The sequence below is a fragment of the Centrocercus urophasianus genome, unplaced genomic scaffold, assembly GCF_019232065.1.
Source record: "Centrocercus urophasianus isolate 14NV4802_14NV808 unplaced genomic scaffold, USGS_Curo_1.0 seq_73, whole genome shotgun sequence".
In the NCBI taxonomy this organism is placed as follows: Eukaryota; Metazoa; Chordata; class Aves; order Galliformes; family Phasianidae; genus Centrocercus; species Centrocercus urophasianus.
This window is the reverse complement of record NW_024885344.1, coordinates 11,990,132-12,011,054: the sequence shown is the minus strand read 5'-3', so window position 1 is coordinate 12,011,054 and position 20,923 is coordinate 11,990,132. Positions and strand designations below refer to the sequence as shown.

General features: G+C 39.9%; 1 protein-coding gene across 10 annotated transcripts in view; it reads left to right on the top strand.

The window, feature by feature from the left end:
* Positions 1–20,923, top strand: part of MICAL3 (microtubule associated monooxygenase, calponin and LIM domain containing 3) — a 154,633-nt gene that overhangs the window by 122,032 nt on the left and 11,678 nt on the right. For 7 of the 10 annotated variants that reach the window (XM_042838116.1, XM_042838114.1, XM_042838111.1 and 4 more), the window contains 7 exons: positions 96–218; positions 604–695; positions 2,173–4,027; positions 4,909–5,003; positions 8,446–8,496; positions 10,289–10,396; positions 11,124–11,217. In XM_042838116.1, coding sequence (XP_042694050.1) covers positions 96–218; positions 604–695; positions 2,173–4,027; positions 4,909–5,003; positions 8,446–8,496; positions 10,289–10,396; positions 11,124–11,217 — 2,418 coding nt within the window. The remainder of the gene's footprint in view (positions 1–95; positions 219–603; positions 696–2,172; positions 4,028–4,908; positions 5,004–8,445; positions 8,497–10,288; positions 10,397–11,123; positions 11,218–20,923) is intronic. The other 3 variants (XM_042838117.1, XM_042838109.1, XM_042838108.1) reach the window with 2 other exon arrangements.

Below are 20,923 nucleotides of genomic sequence, written 5' to 3'. Positions count from 1 at the left end.
TCTGTCACGTGGCAAGAAGCATCTTCTGCTCCTTCTTTCCCCTCCCCTCTCTTCTTTTTACCCCTTCCTGCCCAACCTGTGTTATTCATGACCAGATGACATCCCATCTGATGCAGAAGCCGAGTTTCGCTTACATCGAGGTAGCGCAGAAGAGCCAGGACTAAAAGTTTCTGAAGATGAAGAAGGAGCAGAAGATGCTTCTTGCCACGTGACAGAAGGTAATAGCTTTCCCACCGGTGTTTGAATGGTTGTAATTGCCTTCTGGATAGTCTATACATTTATTTAAGATTTTAAATCTCTTGGATTTGAACCAACTCACTGCTCTCAGTGGCAAGGTATGCGCCTGCATTGGTGTTTTGCAAAGTCCATTGATTACGGCTTTGGAAAGAGTGAGAGCCCATCTAATTGCTACTTCTTGTAGAATTTTTTATATAAAATTTTTTACTGCTTTGTACATGTACAAAATTTTGGTGAGGTTCCAGATGTCTCATCTAGAATTTGTAAGACGCCGTGGAATTTGTCGCTACTTGCTGCATGTAACATTAAAAATTCAGGATACAGCAGTCTCATTTGTTTTCTTAAACATATTTTTGCTTTCTATAGATCCATGCAAGCCGTCTGCTCCTAACCAGTCAACTAATGACATTGTTCTTCCTCTGTCTCCAGCTGATAGTCTCAAAGCAGAACAAGCAGAGGTAAGAAGGGGAATTGGTCGAGTTTTCTGCTTAGAACCTACAGTTCAATAGAACTTTTTGTTGGTCAAACTATTGAGAACTGACAGCCATGCTCTTTTCTTCTTTTTAGTCTCTATAATTGGTGTTCTTGAAATTTCATTCTATGTAGGCTTTAAAAATAATGTACTGTCTTTCTTTCCTACTTTTAGAGTGTAGAGGCTCTGTCATAGTCACCCAAGTTCCCATCACAAAATGCAAAAAGAATTAAAGAGGATATTTTCATTTCAATGCACAGTTAACAAGAAGTATATTGCATATAATGCATAATGGAAGTCATCAGTGAGCTATTTCTTGTTTGTCCTGGTTTGGATATCCTTTCTGTACCAAAACCAGATTCTGTATTAATCTTATTTGTATTACTTATTCCATAGTAACCAAGTGTTTAGCTTTTCCTGGGTAGCAACATAGTTCAGCTGAAGGAAGCTGAGTTATTTAACATTGTACTGTTAGCCCTGAAGTCGGCATGCAAGCTTACTGTTGTTTCCAGCTAACAGGATGCAAGAACAGAAAGTCCATAACCCTTAAAATGTTTATTTCAGACATTCATCTCCAGTGTTTGTGAAGAATTGCTTAATGATTTGACTTTCCTAGAGAGTTTTGTTATAAACCATTTTACTTGCACAATGGACAGATGATGGGATAAGGCTAGTTTGCTGACAGCAATTGTTGACAATATTGTCTATTAAAATGGAGGGTGATTATTTTTTCAGACTAATCCAATGATTCTGTTAGACAGAGTTATACTTTGCATTGGGATAATGCCCAAATGCAGTACTTAAAAACCTGAGTGCTTAATATGTCATAGAAACACACAGAGCAGTTTATTCTCTCGTGGTCTTGTGACAATTGAACTAAACTTCCTGCTTTTAGAAGAAAGCTAGCGCAAAAGATACCATGGAAAGATAAGAACTCAGTAAGAGAAGTCCCTTGCCGAAAGGTTAGATATAAAACCAAGAACTGTACTACTGATTAATATGGCAGTTTGCCTAATTTGCTCTTAAAGCACCCCTTGCTTTAAAAAAATGTTGCAGCTGCAGTAGATGCAAGCCAGCAGAAACTGCTGTGTTGATGAGAGCTTGAGAGACTTGAATGAAATCTGTCTGAAATGAGGGACTCCTAATATATGCAGAGTTGGATATTGAAAGGGAGAGTGGGAAAAGATAGAAATAGGTTTCTGGAATTTAGCATTCTTTTTGTTTCAAAAGTTAAATTTGCCTTATTGTTGTGTACAAAGAATAGTTTTATACAATTGGACGTCTGCACCTGGGAAGGAATCCTAAACAACATTCAAGGCCTGGGAGTGAGACGCAATTTGTGCTTTCTTTTTTTCCTCCAAGTTTTAATACTTGGGTGGTTTAGCAGTAAAAATGTAGCAGCATTCTAATGTGACCAGTGACTACTAATATTTTATTACATTATATTATATTTTATTTATTAGGATGTAAAAGATCCCCTGGCTGCAATAAAATCTCCAGAGGCACGCTTTTTCCCTGAGCTTTTCCTTCTTGAGGAAGGACCAAAGGATGAAATTCCCAAAGACAGAAAAGCTAAAAGCCCTTCTTTGCCACTTTCTCCTGTGTTATCTCAGCCGGTTGCATCACCAGAAACTACTGCACCTACATCTCCAGCAGAATCTCAGCCAGCAGCACCAAAATTGGCTTCATCTCCAACGTCTTCTCAAAAGCCTATCTGTTCACAGCCTTTGCCTTCTGCCGAGACATCCATTCCATCCCCAGTGGAGCCTCCAGTATGTTTCCAGCCTGGCCCAGCGTTAACTTCTACTCCTCTAGCTAAACTGGTCCTCAGGAACCAGGATAGCGAAGTGGAGAAATTGGGGAGCCCTACCACTGCAGAAGAAACTCTGAAACGTAGTAACCTCGTAGAAGAGTTCTGGATGAAGAGTGCTGAAATCCGCAGGAGCTTAGGACTCACCCCAGTAGACAGAAACAAACGTTCAGAATCAAACTTTCCTGTATCTGCCCTTGAGACAACTCCTCTGAAGACTTTTAATAGTGAGAGTGTCACAGGGGATGAAAGGATGCATCTTGTAAAGCCACAGCCTGCCCCAAGAAGGCAGGGACTGTCTAAGTTAGAAAATGAGCAAATTTCTCTGCTCACTCCAAAATCTCCATCAGAAAAAGAACTGAGGAGTTCCCATGAAGTTAAGAGAGATGTATCCAGCAGTTCGGGACTTGGTCTTCAGGAGAGCTCATCTAACATGAGAACTTTGGCTAGCCAGAGCTTCAACACTTCTGACTCTACTATGCTTACTCCTCCATCAAGTCCCCCACCACCACCTCCTCAAGATGAAGAACCAGCTACTTTGCGTAGAAAAAGGTATCAAGCACTTTGGCAGAATGAGGTTGAATCCAAGTCACCTCCAACACCAGCATCAACGCCTCCCGTTCCTCCACGCCATGAGCCAACCTCTGCTGTCAAAGAACCAACGCAGGCCAAAAAGGATGACGTGCGAAAGTCTTTTGCAGAGAGTGTGGATGAAATTCCATTTGCTGATGATGTGGAGGACACATATGATGACAGGACAGAGGACTCAAGCCTTCATGAGAAGTTCTTTACACCTCCTACCAGTAGGCCACGGCCAGAGAAACCACTTGTTTTGCCCTTGGTGAAGGAAAATGGTGGTCCACCCTCTATGGAGGGAGGGGTTAACCAAAAGAAGAGAGTGTTGCCTGAAATTTCTGCAGAGGCCAAGGAGCTTGCTGAAGAAAGGATGAGAGCCAGAGAGAAGTCTGTCAAGAGCCAGGCACTACGTGATGCCATGGCTAAACAGTTATGTAAGATGAAAGATATGGAGATGGCTGCAGCTGCTGGATCCGCAAGGGCACGAAAGGCATCTTCTATGCCTTTGAAGACCAAAGAGTTGTTTCATGACTCTCCAAAGCACTTGGCATTGAAAATAGCAGAGGTGTCCACACTAAAGCATGATGCTGCTAGTGAGAAGTTCTCCACTCCTGCTGATGTGGCTGGACCTGAAGGATCTGTCACCTCTTCAGAAGGCTCCAGTGGGAAGAGTAAGAAAAGAACTTCTCTTTTCTCCCCTCGTAAGAACAAAAAGGAGAAGAAATCCAAAAATGACAGCAGGCTTTCCGACAAATCTAGTGGTGGGACAGAGGATACAACGAAGTCCAGGTCATTATGGAAGTCTGTTTTTTCTGGGTATAAGAAAGACAAGAAGAAGAAAGCTGATGACAAATCCTGCCCAAGTACTCCCTCAAGTAGTGCTACTGTGGACTCTGGCAAGCACAAAGCATCTCCGTTGATTACAGCTGCAGGTACAATAGATACGTGATACAGCTGTGTAATCCTTGAAACTAAATTTGTCATCATGATACTGTGTTGATTGGCACTTCTCCTCATTGTTAGAGGTAAAGATCAGGATAAGCAGCAACTGGAATTGTGTGTCTGCATATTTACGGAATTAAAAGGATCCTTAAATAGAAGCTTCACTCTTAATATGTACAAGGCACATCCAGGTTCTGCCTTATGCTGATTTGAGACAGAAGCACTATCTACTGGAGTCAGGTGTTTGTGATGTTAGATCTTTGTTTTATATCTGATCCTCATCTTTTCCATGGATGTTCTGTTTCTGTTCCTTTCAACCTGGTTCTGTGGATACAGAAGGCTGCAGAGATGCAGTCACTGATGTGTTCTCTGTGATCTGACAACTGTTTGCTCACCTAAGATTCTGCAGCCTCGTGTAAATCTCTCATATGCCATTAGGTACAGACAGGGATGTTTAATAGCAAGTTGTGATATGGTACATTAGCCATAAACATGATCAAAAGCAAACATGTTACATTTCTTTGGCCTTGTTCTAAAAGCCAGAATAGTGCTTGCTGCTGTCACCAAGTGCTGTATGTTGCATTAGAGAATTGAAGCAGCAGAAAGGAAGAATCATGACCGTGACTTCTAGTACTGTTCACAGAAAGTGATACACACCCAGATTTAAGCTTCTAACCAGTGACTATCATCTTGTGGAACAGTGCTTCTGTGCTGACTGTGTAATCCGAGGCAGCACAGCTAAGACTGGCATAAACAACTGTAATTTTGAAGTTGAAGCAGCTTGCCAGCTGAGATCTGAAGTGCTTACAGAGGGAAATGCACTCTTGTAGCTGCTATTTTTCTAACTCCCCTTCTTATTCCTATTTCTCAGATTTGCAGCTCCGTCGACACCTGAGTTTCTCAGAGGACTCCGACCTCTCCAGTGATGATGTTCTGGAACGCTCCTCCCAGAAATCCAAGCGAGAGGTAGGCAGATCTTGTATCATAGATCAGAGACTCAGACCCATGGCAGGAGCTTGGGTAATGCTTTTTGTCATTGTTACTGTTTCTTCTGTGGAACAGGCTTTCCTGGAAGCCGACCAACGATTTGTTTCACTTACTTCACAATTACAAGCTACTTCTTACTGTTATAATATGAAGCGTCTGTTATCTCACTTAGGTTGTTTTACAGCTGAATATCACAGTCTGAATAGTGAATCTTGTCCCGGTAATGATCATGCCAATACTCTACAGAAAAGAACAGTTTAATGTCAGAAGAGCAAATTTCACTAACTCTTAAGCAAAAAGGTTGTCCTCACCTGTTATAAGAGTCCCACTGCAGCACTTTGTTTCACCAGCCTTTTTGATAGATTGATGAGGTAGAATTCCAAGCAAACTGCAGGCAGCAGTATACTTTTTTATGCCTCAAGAGCACATTCAAGACAGATTGTCAACTGAAAGGTAAGCTGTAGTTTGCAGTCTGTGACTCGTGCAGGCCTACATATTTTTCCTAGGCAAAGAGTGCTAGTACCTTCTTATTCTTGGAGAGATGAGCCATCAGTTGTCACTCCTACTTTGACCTTGTTTTGTTTGAGGACTTCCTGGTAGTTGCTGAGTATTTCTTTGCGTCTGTTATAAAGAAAACAAATGTAAAGACAAAATACATAATGATTTTGAAATCCCAGTATATAGTGATTAGCCTTAGCATGGTATTTTCATTCCAGTGTAGTCTGGTGTGAACTGTGCTTCTTCTGAGAAACTTCTTGTTCCTGAGCAAACTTCCCCAAGCTAATGCAGTAGTACAATGGTGTAAGACATATCAACATCTAAAATAGTTTCACTTTAAGTGGTACTTTAATGAAGTTATTGAATAAAACAGACTAGATACCAGTGCACCTTTGTAAATCCGAGAAAGAAAAATACTTTTCATTTATTTGCAGTGTTTTAAAAAAGTGGTGAGAACCAAGTGCCAAAGTTAGATGCTTGTAAGTTACTTATTTCAGTTTTGGATGGCACTGTTCCACTGCTGGTGGAAAACGTAAGGATATGCTCTGCTTCTTTCATTGTTATTGGCTTCTAAGCTCTGCAGGACAGACTTTGTAAGGTATAAAGAATAAGTAGAGATTCCATTGGCCCTCCTGGTACTACAGAACAAAAAATGAATTCTTCCTGTCCTTTCTCAATGGAGCCTGGTCCATATATTAAATAACTCAGGAAGAGATTATCTCAGAGGGTAGTGTGCCAGACACAGTGGTCTGTACCTCCTGTCTCAAACCTTTGATCTAGTCCTGCATTTCTGTGTATATATAATGCTGGTAGAAGGATTTGATGAAAAGTAAGAATTTCTTTGCATTTACTTACCTCTCTTTCAGTTTCTCGTCCTAGTTGATGTAGATCTCTTCTGAGAGGAAGATTATTTTCTTTTTATTTTATTCCTTTTTTTCTCTTCCCCTTTCATTCCTTCTTGCATGCCCTCAAGGTGTTTCATGAGAAATTCTGCATTTTCCAAGAGATGCAGAAGAACGAGGTACCTGTGGTTAGCAGAGGACAGATATGCAATAAAGGGGGTTCAGATAAGAGTTTGGAGTTACTGTTCTACCTTGTGTGCTCTTTGGGAGGAAGCAGGCCTTAAATAAGATTCATGCCTATTTTCAGACTTGGGTATGCATTGATGGCCCATGGTTGTTGGTTTTTATTTTTTTTTTGTATGTTTGTCTTTTCTCTGCTGAGCTACTTTCATTTAAAATAACATTAGCAGAAAAAGATATGGTCACTGAGCTTTGTGGGGATAGGTGACAGTGGCAGATGGCTGGAATCCTAATACTAGAAATATCTCACCAGCTTTGCCAAAGATACCTTGGTAACATCTCATTTTCTCCTGTTTGCTGTTGCTGAGCTTATATTAAGAATTTCTTTGGCTCAGCATCTGCCTGTTTTCTAAAGGAATAGTTTTTGAGAATGGATTTGTTTAGAGGAAACAAATCAGAGAACTCCACTCACCTAATTTTATTGCATCCAGTCCAAGGATGTGAAACATAGATGCAAACATGGAACGTGTTGCTGTCAAAAGAAATGTAACTGAACTTTGGGACTGACGAAACTGGGTTTGTACTGATTTGGGGTGGGAATGTTATGTGTTTTAAATTACAAGCTACTTACTATGGGTAGAAGTTTACTTCCTATATGGCACATAACTTTTATGTGAACCCCTTCTCTAAACTGAAATTTTACTTCTGCTGCTTTTCCAGTAATTGTAGTGAGCTTGCTTCCTAGATGGCTTGCTCTGTCTAGCCTTTTCTCTGCGATCAGCAGCAAATTTCTTCCGTGTTGTTCAGTGTAATTCAAGTGTCTTTCAAGAGAAGCATCTTGTAAAGAATTCCTACTGTGAATACTCTGTGGGTTCCATGTGTATGGGTGTGTCCTTGTGTGTGTTTGTCACTGTTCCTCTACAGTTGTGGTGTTGTGATCAGACGTGTTTTACTCACAGGTAGTTTGCTTTTTACTGATGTTTGCTTATGTGCTTAAAGTTGTTCTATGGCTTTTCATTTGTGTATTTTTTTACTTAATTAAATGTGAAAATGCAAAATGCTGACTGCCCAGAATGGCATAATGCCCTCTGTACTTCATGACACGAGACAGATTTCCCCTCTCTTAGACTATAGGTGGTTTACTTGCCTTATTTTCAGATATACTTTAACCTAGAATATTCTTGGGAGGGGAAAGGCTGTGACCCTCCCCTCCCCTCCCCTCAACATCGCATCTTTTTTTTTCCTCCTAATTTTAGCTCCTCAGGTTCTCTGGAGGTTCTCTTTTTAAACAGGGAGAGGACAGGTAACTCACTCTGAGCCTATCTTGTGTTTCTGCAGTCACAAAGCAGCGAGGAAGATTATGTCATTATTTAAATGCAAATGATTATTTTGATGGAGTAGAAATTATTTTAAACCATGAAATAGACACAACCTCCATGAAAGATTGTAAAACAGTGTATAAATGGAGAGTTGTGTGACACAGTAATATGTGATTGGCTTAGCAAGCTCAGACCAAATATGCCCCAGCAAACAAGACATTATTCCATATTGTAAGCCAAAATTTTGTATGTGTATGTATACTTACTGCTCAAGTGGATATTAAATCCATAGGTGGATAAAGGCCATAGCATTCTCTACAAAAAAGTATTTCCAGGTTGATTGTATCTTGAAAGAAGCTGCCAAAGTTAATTGTCTTCAGGAGACTGATAGAAACTTGATTTTGTGCACAACGGTTTCATTGTGCTTAATCAGACTGGGCCGTGTTCAGCATTTGCACAATTCTGTGTTGCATTTAAAAACAGCTTTATTTTTTTTACTATGCATCTGTTTTCAATGTTGAACTGATTTTACTTCATTTTGTATGTTTTTTATTTTTTTCCTTTACCATTCCCCCTTTAAAGTCGATTTATGTACCACACGCCTTGGCATTCAAGAGATCATATTCGTCAAAGGTAGTGTCTCCATTCCCAGTAGTTGGCCATTGTTGCATGTATATCCCTGTATTAACCCATTGAATATGTAGCTACCCATCACATGTACACTAACATCACAACATTGATTGTGCATGCGTGAGATGTTAGCAGACATGGGCAGCAAAATCTGCGTAGAGGTTGTCTACCAGCAATGCACTGAGATCCAAATTGTCTGTGTTAGAATGCATGCAACTATCAGTGCCCAGCAGTGCACCACGGTACAGAGTAATGCGGATGATCTTTGAGCTTCAGAACAAATGGGGTTGGTAGGGAGTTAAATATATATGTGTATTATTTTCTTACATACGTAAGAACATAGAAGTGGATTGTCACTCCTTCTTTCAAAATCATTGTTCAAAATCTTTGGGTTCACTGAAATCTCAGTGAAATTCTTTGTCAAGATAAAATCAAGGTAGAAGTTGCATTTCTGTTTTAGAAATGTTGCTGCTTTCTGAAGTCATTATTGGCCTTATTGACAGTCACAACAGCATTAAGTAGAATAGGAAAGTCATGCTGTCTCTAACTTTCCAGCAAAGTATTGACTTCTTGGAGCTTTAATAATGGTGCTTGCTGATCACCAATCTGAGGAGTTTTTAGTAGAGCTACGGTCCAACCATATAAACCTCTGCTCACTGAGAACAATAAAACACAGATAGTGTGATCAGCACAGCAGTACAATAACTAGATAAAGGAAATTTCATGCCTGTATTAATGTTTTGTACTTAAACTGAACTGTCGATGTGGAAGATATTTCCAGAAGTGGAAGACATCTGTGAACAGCTATCTCATAAAGGCTACATACATGTATGTAGGAAGACATTTCTTCCCTGTAGTTCATTTAATGCAATTGTGAAGTTCCTTTGACACTCTAAAGGTGATGAGAGGAAACAAACCTAGATTACAACAAACCAACTAGTATACCTGAAAAGATACTGAACTTCATTTCAGTATAATCAAAAATTTAGATTTAGATATTTTTAAAACCAGTTCACTTGGGAGAAAAGGAGGAGTATCTTTCTATAAATGTAGCCTTTCTCATTTTGAATAACTTCTGGTGCTATAATATTCTAGTTTTAGTTAAGGTGTTGGTTGCTCTGTTTTATACCAGACAGTTTTGTGGCATTGTTCTTGAGATGGGATTTACCCTCTCACACCAGAACACCATTCTGCTTTCAAATATCTTTTTGCCTTCTTGATTTAGAGAAAAATTGCACAAATTCACACAGGTAATCATTACCAGTTATATCAGTATAATTCCCAAATACGGATAATTTATATCCAGAATAAAATGGTTTCTATGAAGAGAGCAGAATACCAATGTAACTACACCTGTCTATATTAATCTCTTAGTTTATTCTGCTGTAACTGTTCATGTAGACATGTCTTTATCTTCTAAAATGAAATCAAGGTGACCCCCTTATAAGGTACTCATTGACTTAAGTCCATTTGGTTAAATCTGTTGAAAAATAGGTTAAAAATGGATTTGATCATTGTGGAGAGGTTCCTCATAGCAACGGAAGACTGAAATGGGACATCATATAAAATCACAGCTTTGCAATTGGCTTATGTGCTTTTTCACTCCTGATTTGACCCTGAAATTGTTGCTCACTGCACTGTGAACACCTTTGCCTACAGAAGCTTGACTTTTGACACAGCTATGAGAAAAACAGAACACTTCCCTTCTGCAGTTTTGGAAAAGAAAATCATTTTCCCTCCCCTTTAGCTCCGGGCATGGAAATAAAGTCTGCTGTTCTTCCTTCCTCTCCTCCAGAGAGCCTACACAGAAGAGGAACTGAATGCTAAGCTGACCCGACGAGTACAGAAAGCTGCCCGCAGACAAGCCAAGCAAGAAGAGCTCAAGAGGTTACATAGAGCTCAGGTAGTGTCTCACAGTCTTCTTGTTATGGCAGGAAACCCTATCCGAAGGCACCATGATCCTGACATTCCACTGGGTGTGTCAGAAGAAGCTCCAGAACCAGAATTCCCTCTAGTTCTACATGGTTGCCTCTGCTCCTACTTTGTCCGTCAAATTTGGTGCAATCTTTCGGACATGGGAAGAAATTGTTGTAACCTGTCAAGGTAGTTTAACAGCAAGAAAAATGACAAGAGCATGAGAGCATAACACCTTCCTACCTGGAGATGAATATAGTACCATTCACTGAATGAAAGAGCTGTAGTCAGTGACTGCTTTCCTAGATTGTGCTGGTGGGTGAAGTGTTAACAACTAAACTTTAACTACAAGAGAATCTGCTGGCACTGTTTATAGGAGATGGGTTTTGTTTACAGGAAATTGCATGGGTTTTGTCGAGGAAGGGGATCAGCTGACTGAATGGCAACACTTTTCACTTAGCATTTAGGAGGGGGATTTCAGTTGTAACAAATAGGTGAATATCCAGGTGTCTGTAAAACGAGATGCTAGGATGCAGAGATGGGGGTGTCCTCACTGGAGGGGACTGTGATGCTAGCTTTCAAGCCATTGTGTTGTTGGATGCAAATACTTATAGTTTTCAAACAGCTAATTTGACTGAAGTCGAATTGGTGCTGGATATGTGCTACATACAGAACAGGAAAATTGCTACTGATAAGCTCATTTCTTTTCTCAACAGATCATCCAGCGGCAGCTTGAACAAGTGGAAGAGAAGCAGAGACAGCTAGAGGAGAGAGGGGTTGCTGTGGAGAAGGCCCTTCGAGGAGAAGCAGGTATCCAGCAGAGCTTGGTTTGCTTTTTAATGTTTTTTTTTTTTATCAAATGCTTGTACAGTAGTCCATTGGTGCTTGGATTTTAGAGGCGTTTGGACCTTTGTAGCCTAGAATTAGAGTCCAATATGAATCCATTCCCCCTTTTCTTCTCTTTCTGAGGCCTTGTTCTTGTATTTCCTCTAATCCTTGGATCTTTCTAATGGCAGAGACTTAGTTTGCTTGTCTTTACCAGAAACTCAGGAAGTAATCCTCCAATTATTAATAATGGATGTCTGACTGTTTTCTACATATTATTGGATTTTACAGCTAGAAAATTTTGGGGGGTTCCCAGCTGCAATTCACAGCTTTCACAGAAAAAGAACCCCTTTTGTACATGAAGAAAATAACTGTGAATTTGTGTGTGCTTTCTCTATTGTGTTGGATTATTACGGTAGTGTCCTTACAAGGGACCATCACAGAACATCTTCCTCACTGCACAGCCCAGCACACTGGTTGCTTCAGACAAAGCTGTGCAGAGCAGAAATGCAAACATGAAAGGTATCCATGTCAAGCTGTTAAATGAATGTGATCTGTGTTTATAATTAAACTAAATGAGTTTCACCTGATCTGGCAAAACATGAGTGGAGGAGTACTTGGTTGAGGTAATGCTAATAGTAGTGTAATGATCTGGAAGAAAAAAAAAGAGTCCTGTAATTGCATGGAGTCAAATATCCAGCAGGCAAATGCAGTGTGACTGTATCTGATAGGATTATGCCCAGGATTATGTACCTGATTACAAAGACGAGAAATCAGTAATGGTAACAGTGGAACAGATTGGAAGAATGATTTGGCTTGTTGCTTGGACTTAAGAGTGACCACTATGCCTATGAAGATGGTATAAGATTAAGCAGTGAAGGTTCACTGGAAGAAAAGTTTGTTGAGATTCCTTTCCAATTACTTCACCAAGTTTAGTTGTGTTCGCTGCTCCATGAAGGCATGCTAAAGCAGCAGGTCTGAATAGTCACCAAAGCAAGTAAGTTCTACAAGTGTGGAAAACAGTCTTGATGACTGGAGTGGTATTGTGATCCAACTGGGTTTTTAACATGTGGGTTCAAGAAGTACCCTGTGTATAAACTCTTTCTCTGTGGTAGTGCCACCTTCCTTATGCAGTGTATTTCCCTGTAGTCCCACTCTATTTGCTGGCTTGCCAGTCACTGTGCTTACTAACACCTCTTCTTATTTCTAATTCCTCTTTTTCTTCTACATCTGGAAGTCTGTCTTGAATAGTCAGCTGCTAAATGGCATTCATGTCAGATATATCAGCACAAGCTGGAAATCTTAGCAGCTGAGAGAACATCCTTCAAAATGCCAAAGAAAAAAAATGTTCAGACCAAGAATAAGAGTTGGTATTTTGTATGGAAGGCTGCAGACTTAAACCTTTGCATAATACCTTTCTCTCAGCTCTCCCAAAATGGAAGCAGTCTTAGATGAGCTTCTGTATTTGTGGATTTCCTAGCGAAATTATGAAATTGTAGGTCATTCTTTGTGAAATGAACCTCTTTTCTTCAGGAAGCCTGTAAGGTGTGCTTTACTCTTGATTACGGAGGCTTAACTCCACCTTAAAGAATTGACAAGCTCCAATTCTCCAGTTACATCCAGGGATTAACAAGAAACACATTTTGATGGGGAAAAAAGTAATTATATATATATGTATGTATAAAGCATAGCCTTTTTTAACTGAAAATTAAAAATAAACTCCATCCTTTACCACTTTTGCTTACATATTTCAATATTTACATAAATTTGCAATAAAATAGCAGAAATTATTTTCATTGTTTAAAGTATGGGACATCACATCCTGTGAGTGCATTTAATTTCTGCCTCCAATACCATTAATTATTCAAGAGGGCAGAATAATTTACTTCTCAACTGCATTGCGTGGGTATTGACCTAACTGTGACCACTGCATTGAGCAGTGCTGACATGTGAAGATGTGGTGCCATACTCCTATTTCTGATAAGTTTTTCTTAATGAAATCGTGTAAACAAAAGAGGAAGGTCAGTGTTGTCAACATCTGGGAAAAAATAATCCTTTCAATACACTTGTACAAGTGGGAGAAAGGGGAGGGTGGGAAGTATGCCCCCTATGCACATACGCCATCCTCATAAAAGGAGAAGGATTGCAAGATGGGGCCAAAGTAATTGCTGTCCTCTAGAGGGCCACCAGTGTTAACTTGGAGATGATAAGGGCTCTGTAATGAGTTGGTTATTCAGCTTCCCTCCCTGTAGAGAGAGAAAATCACTCACTGACTAAACATTTAAACAGGAAGTTTTGGAAGTGTTAGTAGTAGTTTCCTAGTCCTAGATATTTGAAAATCCTGATTGAATGAACAGTTTTGTATTTCGTAGTGATTCTTTTTCTTTTGTAGAAAGAGACAGACAAGACCATCTGAGTTACTTTCCAAGTCTCTTATCATCTTTCAGCGTGTTCTCTGTTAGTCATCTTTCAATTTTTCTTTGTGTAGAGGTCTTTCATAAACTTAATTGTTCATGTCTCTGACCTCTTGACCTTTTCCCACCTTTATAGGAGTGTTTCCCACCTTTATAGGAGTGTTTCTTTCGTTAGACTGGTGAGAACAAAAAAAGATAGTCTGGGTAAGGATTTGTTTGCTTAGAATAATTTTGCTTTTATTTTCCATCCATTTTGTTTTGGCCTTAGTAGGTGGTTTATACCAAGCAGAATAGTCACAGCAGTGTCCTGTGTGTTTACAGTTTAGATCCTAGCAATAGAGCAAACAGTTCAGTACTATTTCCAGAAGTGACAGTCCTTATCTGATTGTTGCCAGGCTGAAATATTCTGTATGATGATGCTAGCAGGTCACTGTCAACTTTAATTTTGACAAAGTAATTGCACCTTTCTCTATAACTTCTTTTCTTCTTTTTTAATTTGGCTCAGCCTCAGGGAATGTGCAGCTGGCCTCCTTTCTTTGAAAAGCTGTGAATGCTCAGCCTAACATTTTGTTTCTGATTCAGAAAATAGTCTCACACATATGATTACTCAATTGCCTTAATTGTTCTCTCCTAATGTCTTTGAAGATCTCACCCTTTGGCAGTGGCTTTTGTAGCAAGAATGAATGATCTGAAATGGAAGCTCTATTTAAGGTGGCAAGTTTGTTGTATACAAGATGGGCCACGCTTTTGTCATTTGTATTTTTTTTTCTTCCCTTTTTGTTTTTAATTTTCTTTAGAATCATGGCATTTCACTTCCAAGGTAAAGTATGATAATGCCCGGAAAAAATTATCCCATTTTTCCTTCAGCATCCCAGGAGACAGCTGGGATGGGCTCACTATTAAAGTAACACTGCTTTGTGTTATAGTGCATTCGCCTGTCTGGACATTATTAAGACTTTTCAATTATTACCGTGAAAAATATGTAAACTTGAAAATTTCTTGAACCTTTTTCTTCTTCTCCCTTGTTCTCCTTTAGCACAAACTTTGATAGTCATTTTTAAGATGTCTTGTACTGACGGTTTGATATTGAAAAATTTAAGAGCAACCTCTTGACATCAAGTGAATCATATGCAGTGAGAAACAGTGCTCTCAGTACTCCCCTGTCTCTTCCCCAAAGAGTAATTATACAGTGCTAGACTCACGGTGTACCTGACTCTAGCAGCTGTGGACAGGCTTGTCTCTGTTTCACACCCTCTTATGTTCTTCTCTCACATAGGTACTGCATTAGCAGAAACCCTTTTTGCCACACTTCTGCGTTTGCCATTTGTGTCAGCACTCAGTCAGTGCCTTTCACTCGTGTTCTCTACACATCCTCCACACACTCACCTCCAAGAAGTCAATCCTTGTACCTTTCTTGCAGCTGACCTAAACAGTTAGGAAAACAACAAGAATAGCTCTGCTTTTCCCAGCAGGAACTGGGGAGACATCAGCGTCAAGTGCTGGTGCAGACTGAGAGAGTGAAGTGTCTGTGTAAACTTCTTGATTTTTCTCCATGGATATCCATGCCTGCCTGCTGGGAATTTTCTCCTCATCTTCCCAATATATTTTGTGATACATATATGTGCGTGTGTACATATATGTATATAAACAAAGATGTAATTTTATATGTATTATATATATGTGCAAACGTACATAGATGCATGTTTCTTGTTGTTCTGTCTTTTTTGTTTCTGTCTGCCTGTATGTCTTTTTTTCTCATAGATTGCTTTGATTGTGTGGGGCTAGGGTGGGTATCTGACTCAATAACTCTGTCTTCACCCATTCCTTGTTATAGACTATTGGGGAGAGTCTTATTACAGTGACCTCATCGACTTGCATCTGGGTGGTATGTATAGCTGAACCTCTCGCTGACACTAACCCTGCTGACACTCCTTCCCACCCCTCCCTTCACCTACTTCTCCCATCCTTGGCTCACAATCAAGAAGAAACAGTCCTTGCACATGAACGGCAGAACCCCTTTTGCAGCTCAGGAAGAGGAAATCCTGGTATATTCCGCAAGCCATGTGTAAAGCTCCTTCTTGTATTTTCTATATTGATAATTATTTATGAATTTATATACAGTTCTCACTCCAGCCACCTTCCCTGCTAGAAGTGGCCATTCTGACTTTTGTTTCTCCTTTGCAAAGTCCAATTCTACCATCCTAATCTTCAGGAAAATATATTAACACAAAGGGAACGGCAGATCTGACCAACTCCCAACAGCTACAGCACTCTAAAGGATTAGTTATGCCTTTGCCTCCCTTTTCTCCTTCTGAGGCTCTTTTGCTCTTTTCAAAGAGTGTTTTGATGTGCTCACAAGAAATGCATCCTCAAGGCACTTTGGAAGCAGTGGTAGATAACAGATTTCTTATTTCTTGGGTTGTCTTATTGTAGGACTAGAAAGAGAATCTACAAGTAGAGTTGCAGTCAGTTTCTGCATTTCTGCTTTCTAATTTCTGCGGTTTCTAATTTCTGCTTTGTAAATGGTGCTTGTTTAACGTTTGTCCCTCTTGAAAATTAAAATTCCCTTTACTGATTTAGTTAATGTAAATCTATTCTTACAAAGTAAACAAATCTGTCAGTGGATCCAAGACAAGGCAAACCCTGCTAGGTTGCTTTGCCATCTGAGAGTCTTTCATTTCATTTGTCATCAGAATATGAAGTTGCTTGATTAAACTGTGCTTTTGTTGAGGGGCCGCACTGCATCCAGCTCAGCAGGATGGAGGGTCCACGTGCTCCAGACCTGACCTAGGACAGATCCCTGGAGGTCTTCCCTCTAGTTTTATTGTTTTCTGCATTTGCACCTTCAGATGAAATCATGCCCAAGCTTTTAATTCTCATTTTTTCTCCTCCTCCAAGGGAAGGCTAACCCACAAAATACCTGCTTGCAGCCCTTTGTTGGGATTTACACAAATCAACAATTGCCTTGTTGTTTAAGAAAGGCCAACTGGAATCAAGTTTCAAAATGGAAGACTTGTTTAAATTCTTATTAGACCTGATTTGTTGCCCAGTTGGGCCCCGCTGGTAATTTTGGTGAGCTAGTCCTCCACAAACTATGAAGCTTCTTGCACTGCTCCGTCCCACCAGCATTCTTTCCCAAGGTATCTTCTGCAGAGAGGCTTTGAAATCCTCTTCCTAGGTGTGCCCAGACCCATGTGAACATGAAATGGGAGCTGTAAAAGGGTTGATGCTGAATTATCCCTAACAGATCCTTTTCCTTGTCTAATGCTACTTCCACTAGACCTTTCCCTCCTCCCCATCCTTCTTCTCCCAATGCCTCATTAGAGACAGCAGTCCATCAAAATCACTGATGGTGGCTTTAAGAAAACCAAATAATCTTTACTTAAAGGGACACTGTCACTTAAAAATTACTGTGTTGCAGAAAATCTCAAATAATAAAAAAAAATGAATTTACATTTCGTATCTTTTGCTTTTTCCATTTCTCTGAGCTGAAATTGTCACTCTAGAGTAGTTGTTTTTGGGCTTCTGTTACAAACTGCTTTTATTTATGTGGCGACTTAGTCATTTGGACTCCAAGCAGAGACAGTGTTGATATTAAAAAGAAAAAAAGGCACTTTAAAACGTATCATTCTGCTCATGTCAAAAATACCTTTCCCTAAAGAAACTTAAAAAAAAAAAAATAAAAATAAAAAAAAATAAATAAAAAAAAAATAGCATTGGGCAGTATCCCTTTAAATGCACTGAGCCAGTAGAGCCTGCTGAGTATGTGGCTTTATAATTCAGTTTTGTTGCCTCTTTAATTTGCTTTTTATTTGCTTTGAGGGCTGCCAGAACACTTTTGCCAGAGGGGATACATTGCTGTGCTGATACTTGTCACTATTCAGCGGCTGATTTAAAGCTTGGCTCTCAAAGTAATGTGTCTGTGCAGGCTGCTGCACCTGGGTGGAGTGCTGTTAAACCCCGTGGGGCTGCGTGGTCCTGCTGAGCACTGTAAGCATTGCGGGTTAATTATTCTCCAGATAATTTGTGTCTCTGAGGCATGGGCATAGCTCTGAGTCATGATGTCAGAAGAACGATAAGCAGAAATACATTGCAGAGTTATCTGTAATTTGGTAATTATTTTCAAGTGATTAGGACATTACTTTAATCTGGATTTTCTTTGTATTAATAAGAGTTACGTTTCATTTAGTGGTTACAGGCTACACAACAACAACAACTTCTGCTAGGTGTGGTAACTCTTCATCTTCTGGTCAAGTTCCAGTTTACAGGATTATGGCTTGCTACCCTGGCTACCCATGTTGTTCTACTCAGATTGCTCTACACTCTCTTCCTGTTCTAAAACACCATGTGCTATTGCTCTAAAGCAGATGTTTCATTTCAGGCTTCAGATGGTCACATTTCAATTCTGAGTAGTTTTTCCTGTGTGTATATGCAGCTTTGTTAAAAGAACGTTACAAAAGTGGCTAAATCAACTGAAATTAAGGTTGTGTATTATGTTGAATTATCAACAGATTTATAACCTTTAGATCCACTGCCGAAAAATCTGCCACTTAGCTTTAAGGAGTAACTGATAGCAACACTAGGAGGTCATCTCTGTAGATCCTCGTGGAGAGGAAATGGGACATGGTCAGTGGATTTCACAGGTGTTTGCTGGCAGCTGTGGAATGGTGAGACATGAAAACATGGATTCTGAGCCAGGAAGGATACAGTACTCTGGTGGATACACACTTTGTCCATTTTACTCACTTTCCAGGCGATCTTTGTCCTAATCCCATTAGGATTCCATCCAAAGGGAATTGTTTTCCATCCAAAGCTCCTTACACCACTGCCATTTTCATTCTGAGTTTGTTTCTGCTTCTCAGGCATTTAATTTTAATCCCTATCTTTTTGACAAAGAAATCCTAATGTTTACCCTTCAGACCTCCTGTTCTTCCCCATTACTTGTTCCTGATCTTCTACCCCTTGTGTTCCCACTGACTCACGCCACCAGATTCAATCCCTACCAATGACTTCATCACAAAATGTTTGAGTTCTTCTCCCTTTTCTACCATTATTCTTTCTCTGGATAACCCTAGATCATACCTTCTTGAATCAGTCTAATTCCCTATTTTCCCCTCTCCTCTCTGCCTCTTCTTTAGCAGTTAGTGTTCTTAGTCTCCTTGCCCAATTAGTCTCAGCCTCAGACCTTCCTTTCCCACCAGTTCTTTGTCCCAGTTTAGCTCCCTGTCTGACTCTGGAAGACAACTTTGTTGTTCCCTCCATGTTTAAATGGACGACTTCATTTTCCTTGCACCCAGCAGGGAATCACTTGGGGTGCAGCCCCACACTCCAGTCATGCTTTCCTCTTGGTTGGAGTCAGGAAGAAGGCTGGTATGTTTGACAATGCTGATTTCAGACATTTGTTCTTTCTTGATAAGGTTCTGCTGAACATTGGATAAACAGGAAAAAAGAGATATTGTGTTTTTGAAAATTCTTCATAGTTTGAAGTACAGTGTCCCAGAATTCACTTTTTATTAGCTTATTTAAAATACTGGGCTCACTGCATTCTTCAAAGACCTGCAGATCTAATTCTAATTGCAGGACCAGAGTCTGATATACAAAAGTGGGAACAGTCCTGCTCCTTCAAGAGGTTTGGAGTTGTAAGATAACATTCCGTTTTCAGTCTGCAACTGCTTTTGAGACTGAAGCAAAACTGTAACGTGTTTTCTTTGCAGGAAAGGACATCTGATAAGCAGAACTTGTTAGGTGTATTGAGAGTACTTGCTAGGTACTGTAAGCAAACAGTTGTCATTTACCTGCTTCTTTCTGGACACCGCTCACAGGTGCACTCAGAAACAAAGACACTGCACTAGTTCTGGTTGCATTTTGAAGTGCCTTCAGGTCTGGTGGGATGCAGAAGACTTCTATGCAGTCATTTGCACGTTCTGCTCCAGCTATTGCTTTTCCAGGTTTCTTTAGCTTCCCCACCTCAGTTATTTTTCCCCACTCTCTTCTGCTGCTTAAAAATAGTATTCAGTTTGCATGGCAATGCAGTGGTCCATGAGTTTTGCCCTGTTTTCTTAGAATGATTGTATTTCAGAGCACATTCTTATCGACATGGTTTTAGTAAACTGCTGTCAGACACCTCGAGCGATGTACTTATGGGATAGTTGTCAGAATCCTTTCCTTCAATTTTATAATGCCTATAATTGTGTGGCTGTTGCTCTGCAAGAGGTGGCTTTCTGTGTTTATGCTCTTTTACAACAATTTCACTAAATGCTTTATTTCTCAGCACTTCAGTTTCTTACCATGAACAATTTCTGAAAGATGGGAAAGCATATATTTCCTGTTACTACCACAGTTTGCCTGATCTCTGTTTAACTGATCTGTGTTATAAGTACTGAGATAAAATTTAGAGTTGTTCATCTGCTGTTAAGTGGCACATGGGAGTTGTTAGTAGAATAAGAATTTATAAAGTGTCATGCTCTTGGCTTATAAGGCCAAGTGCTAGCATAGCAGTGTATAAGAATGGAAATTAGCCTCAGAGCTGGGTTTCCTACCCAGTGTTGCCATATGCTGATTTCCGAACTGCCCTGGTTAGTTCACAGATAGCCATACAGAAGTTGAAGCCTTCTGGATGCAACAAAGAACAACACAGAGTGAAAAGGAAGGAATGTCTTCATGGTTGCTATAAAATTTTTCTTCCTTGTTTTGGAGAGGCATAGGAGCTCTGGCATTTATTATTGGATTAGCTCCTGACTTCCATCAATTCATGGTTGGACTGGATGTTCTTGGAGGTCTTTTCCAACCTTAGTGATTCTATGACAGCCAAGTCTGCGGTCTCTCAAGTGTGCTATGGCAAACAAGGTCTTTCTTGTCATGGCTGTATGAACTCCGTAAGATCTGGGGAGTGCTGTTTGCAGAGGCAAGATAATTCCAGTCAAATCATTGATGGGATGTGGCTGTCCTCCCGTGCACCCTTTTGAATTCCTCTGCTTGCCATCTTTGTTTCTTGAGGCTGCTGATCTCTGCTTTGAAGGTTTCACAGTGAAGTAGGCCTGGAACAAATGGCATTGGCGGGGCAGCACATAGCTAACAGTGCTGTGGATAAAGACCTGTGATGCCTGATCTAGCCTGTATTTCTTTTTTTTTTTTTTTTTTCTTTTTTTTTGTGGTAGGGGACATGTGAACAGAATCATTATTTTCATTGTTGTTTTTTAATTTGCTTGAAAAGAAGATGTTTTTTTTTCCGTCTGTCCGTGACTCTGTGATCAGAAAAGTTGTCTTGCAGCGATGAT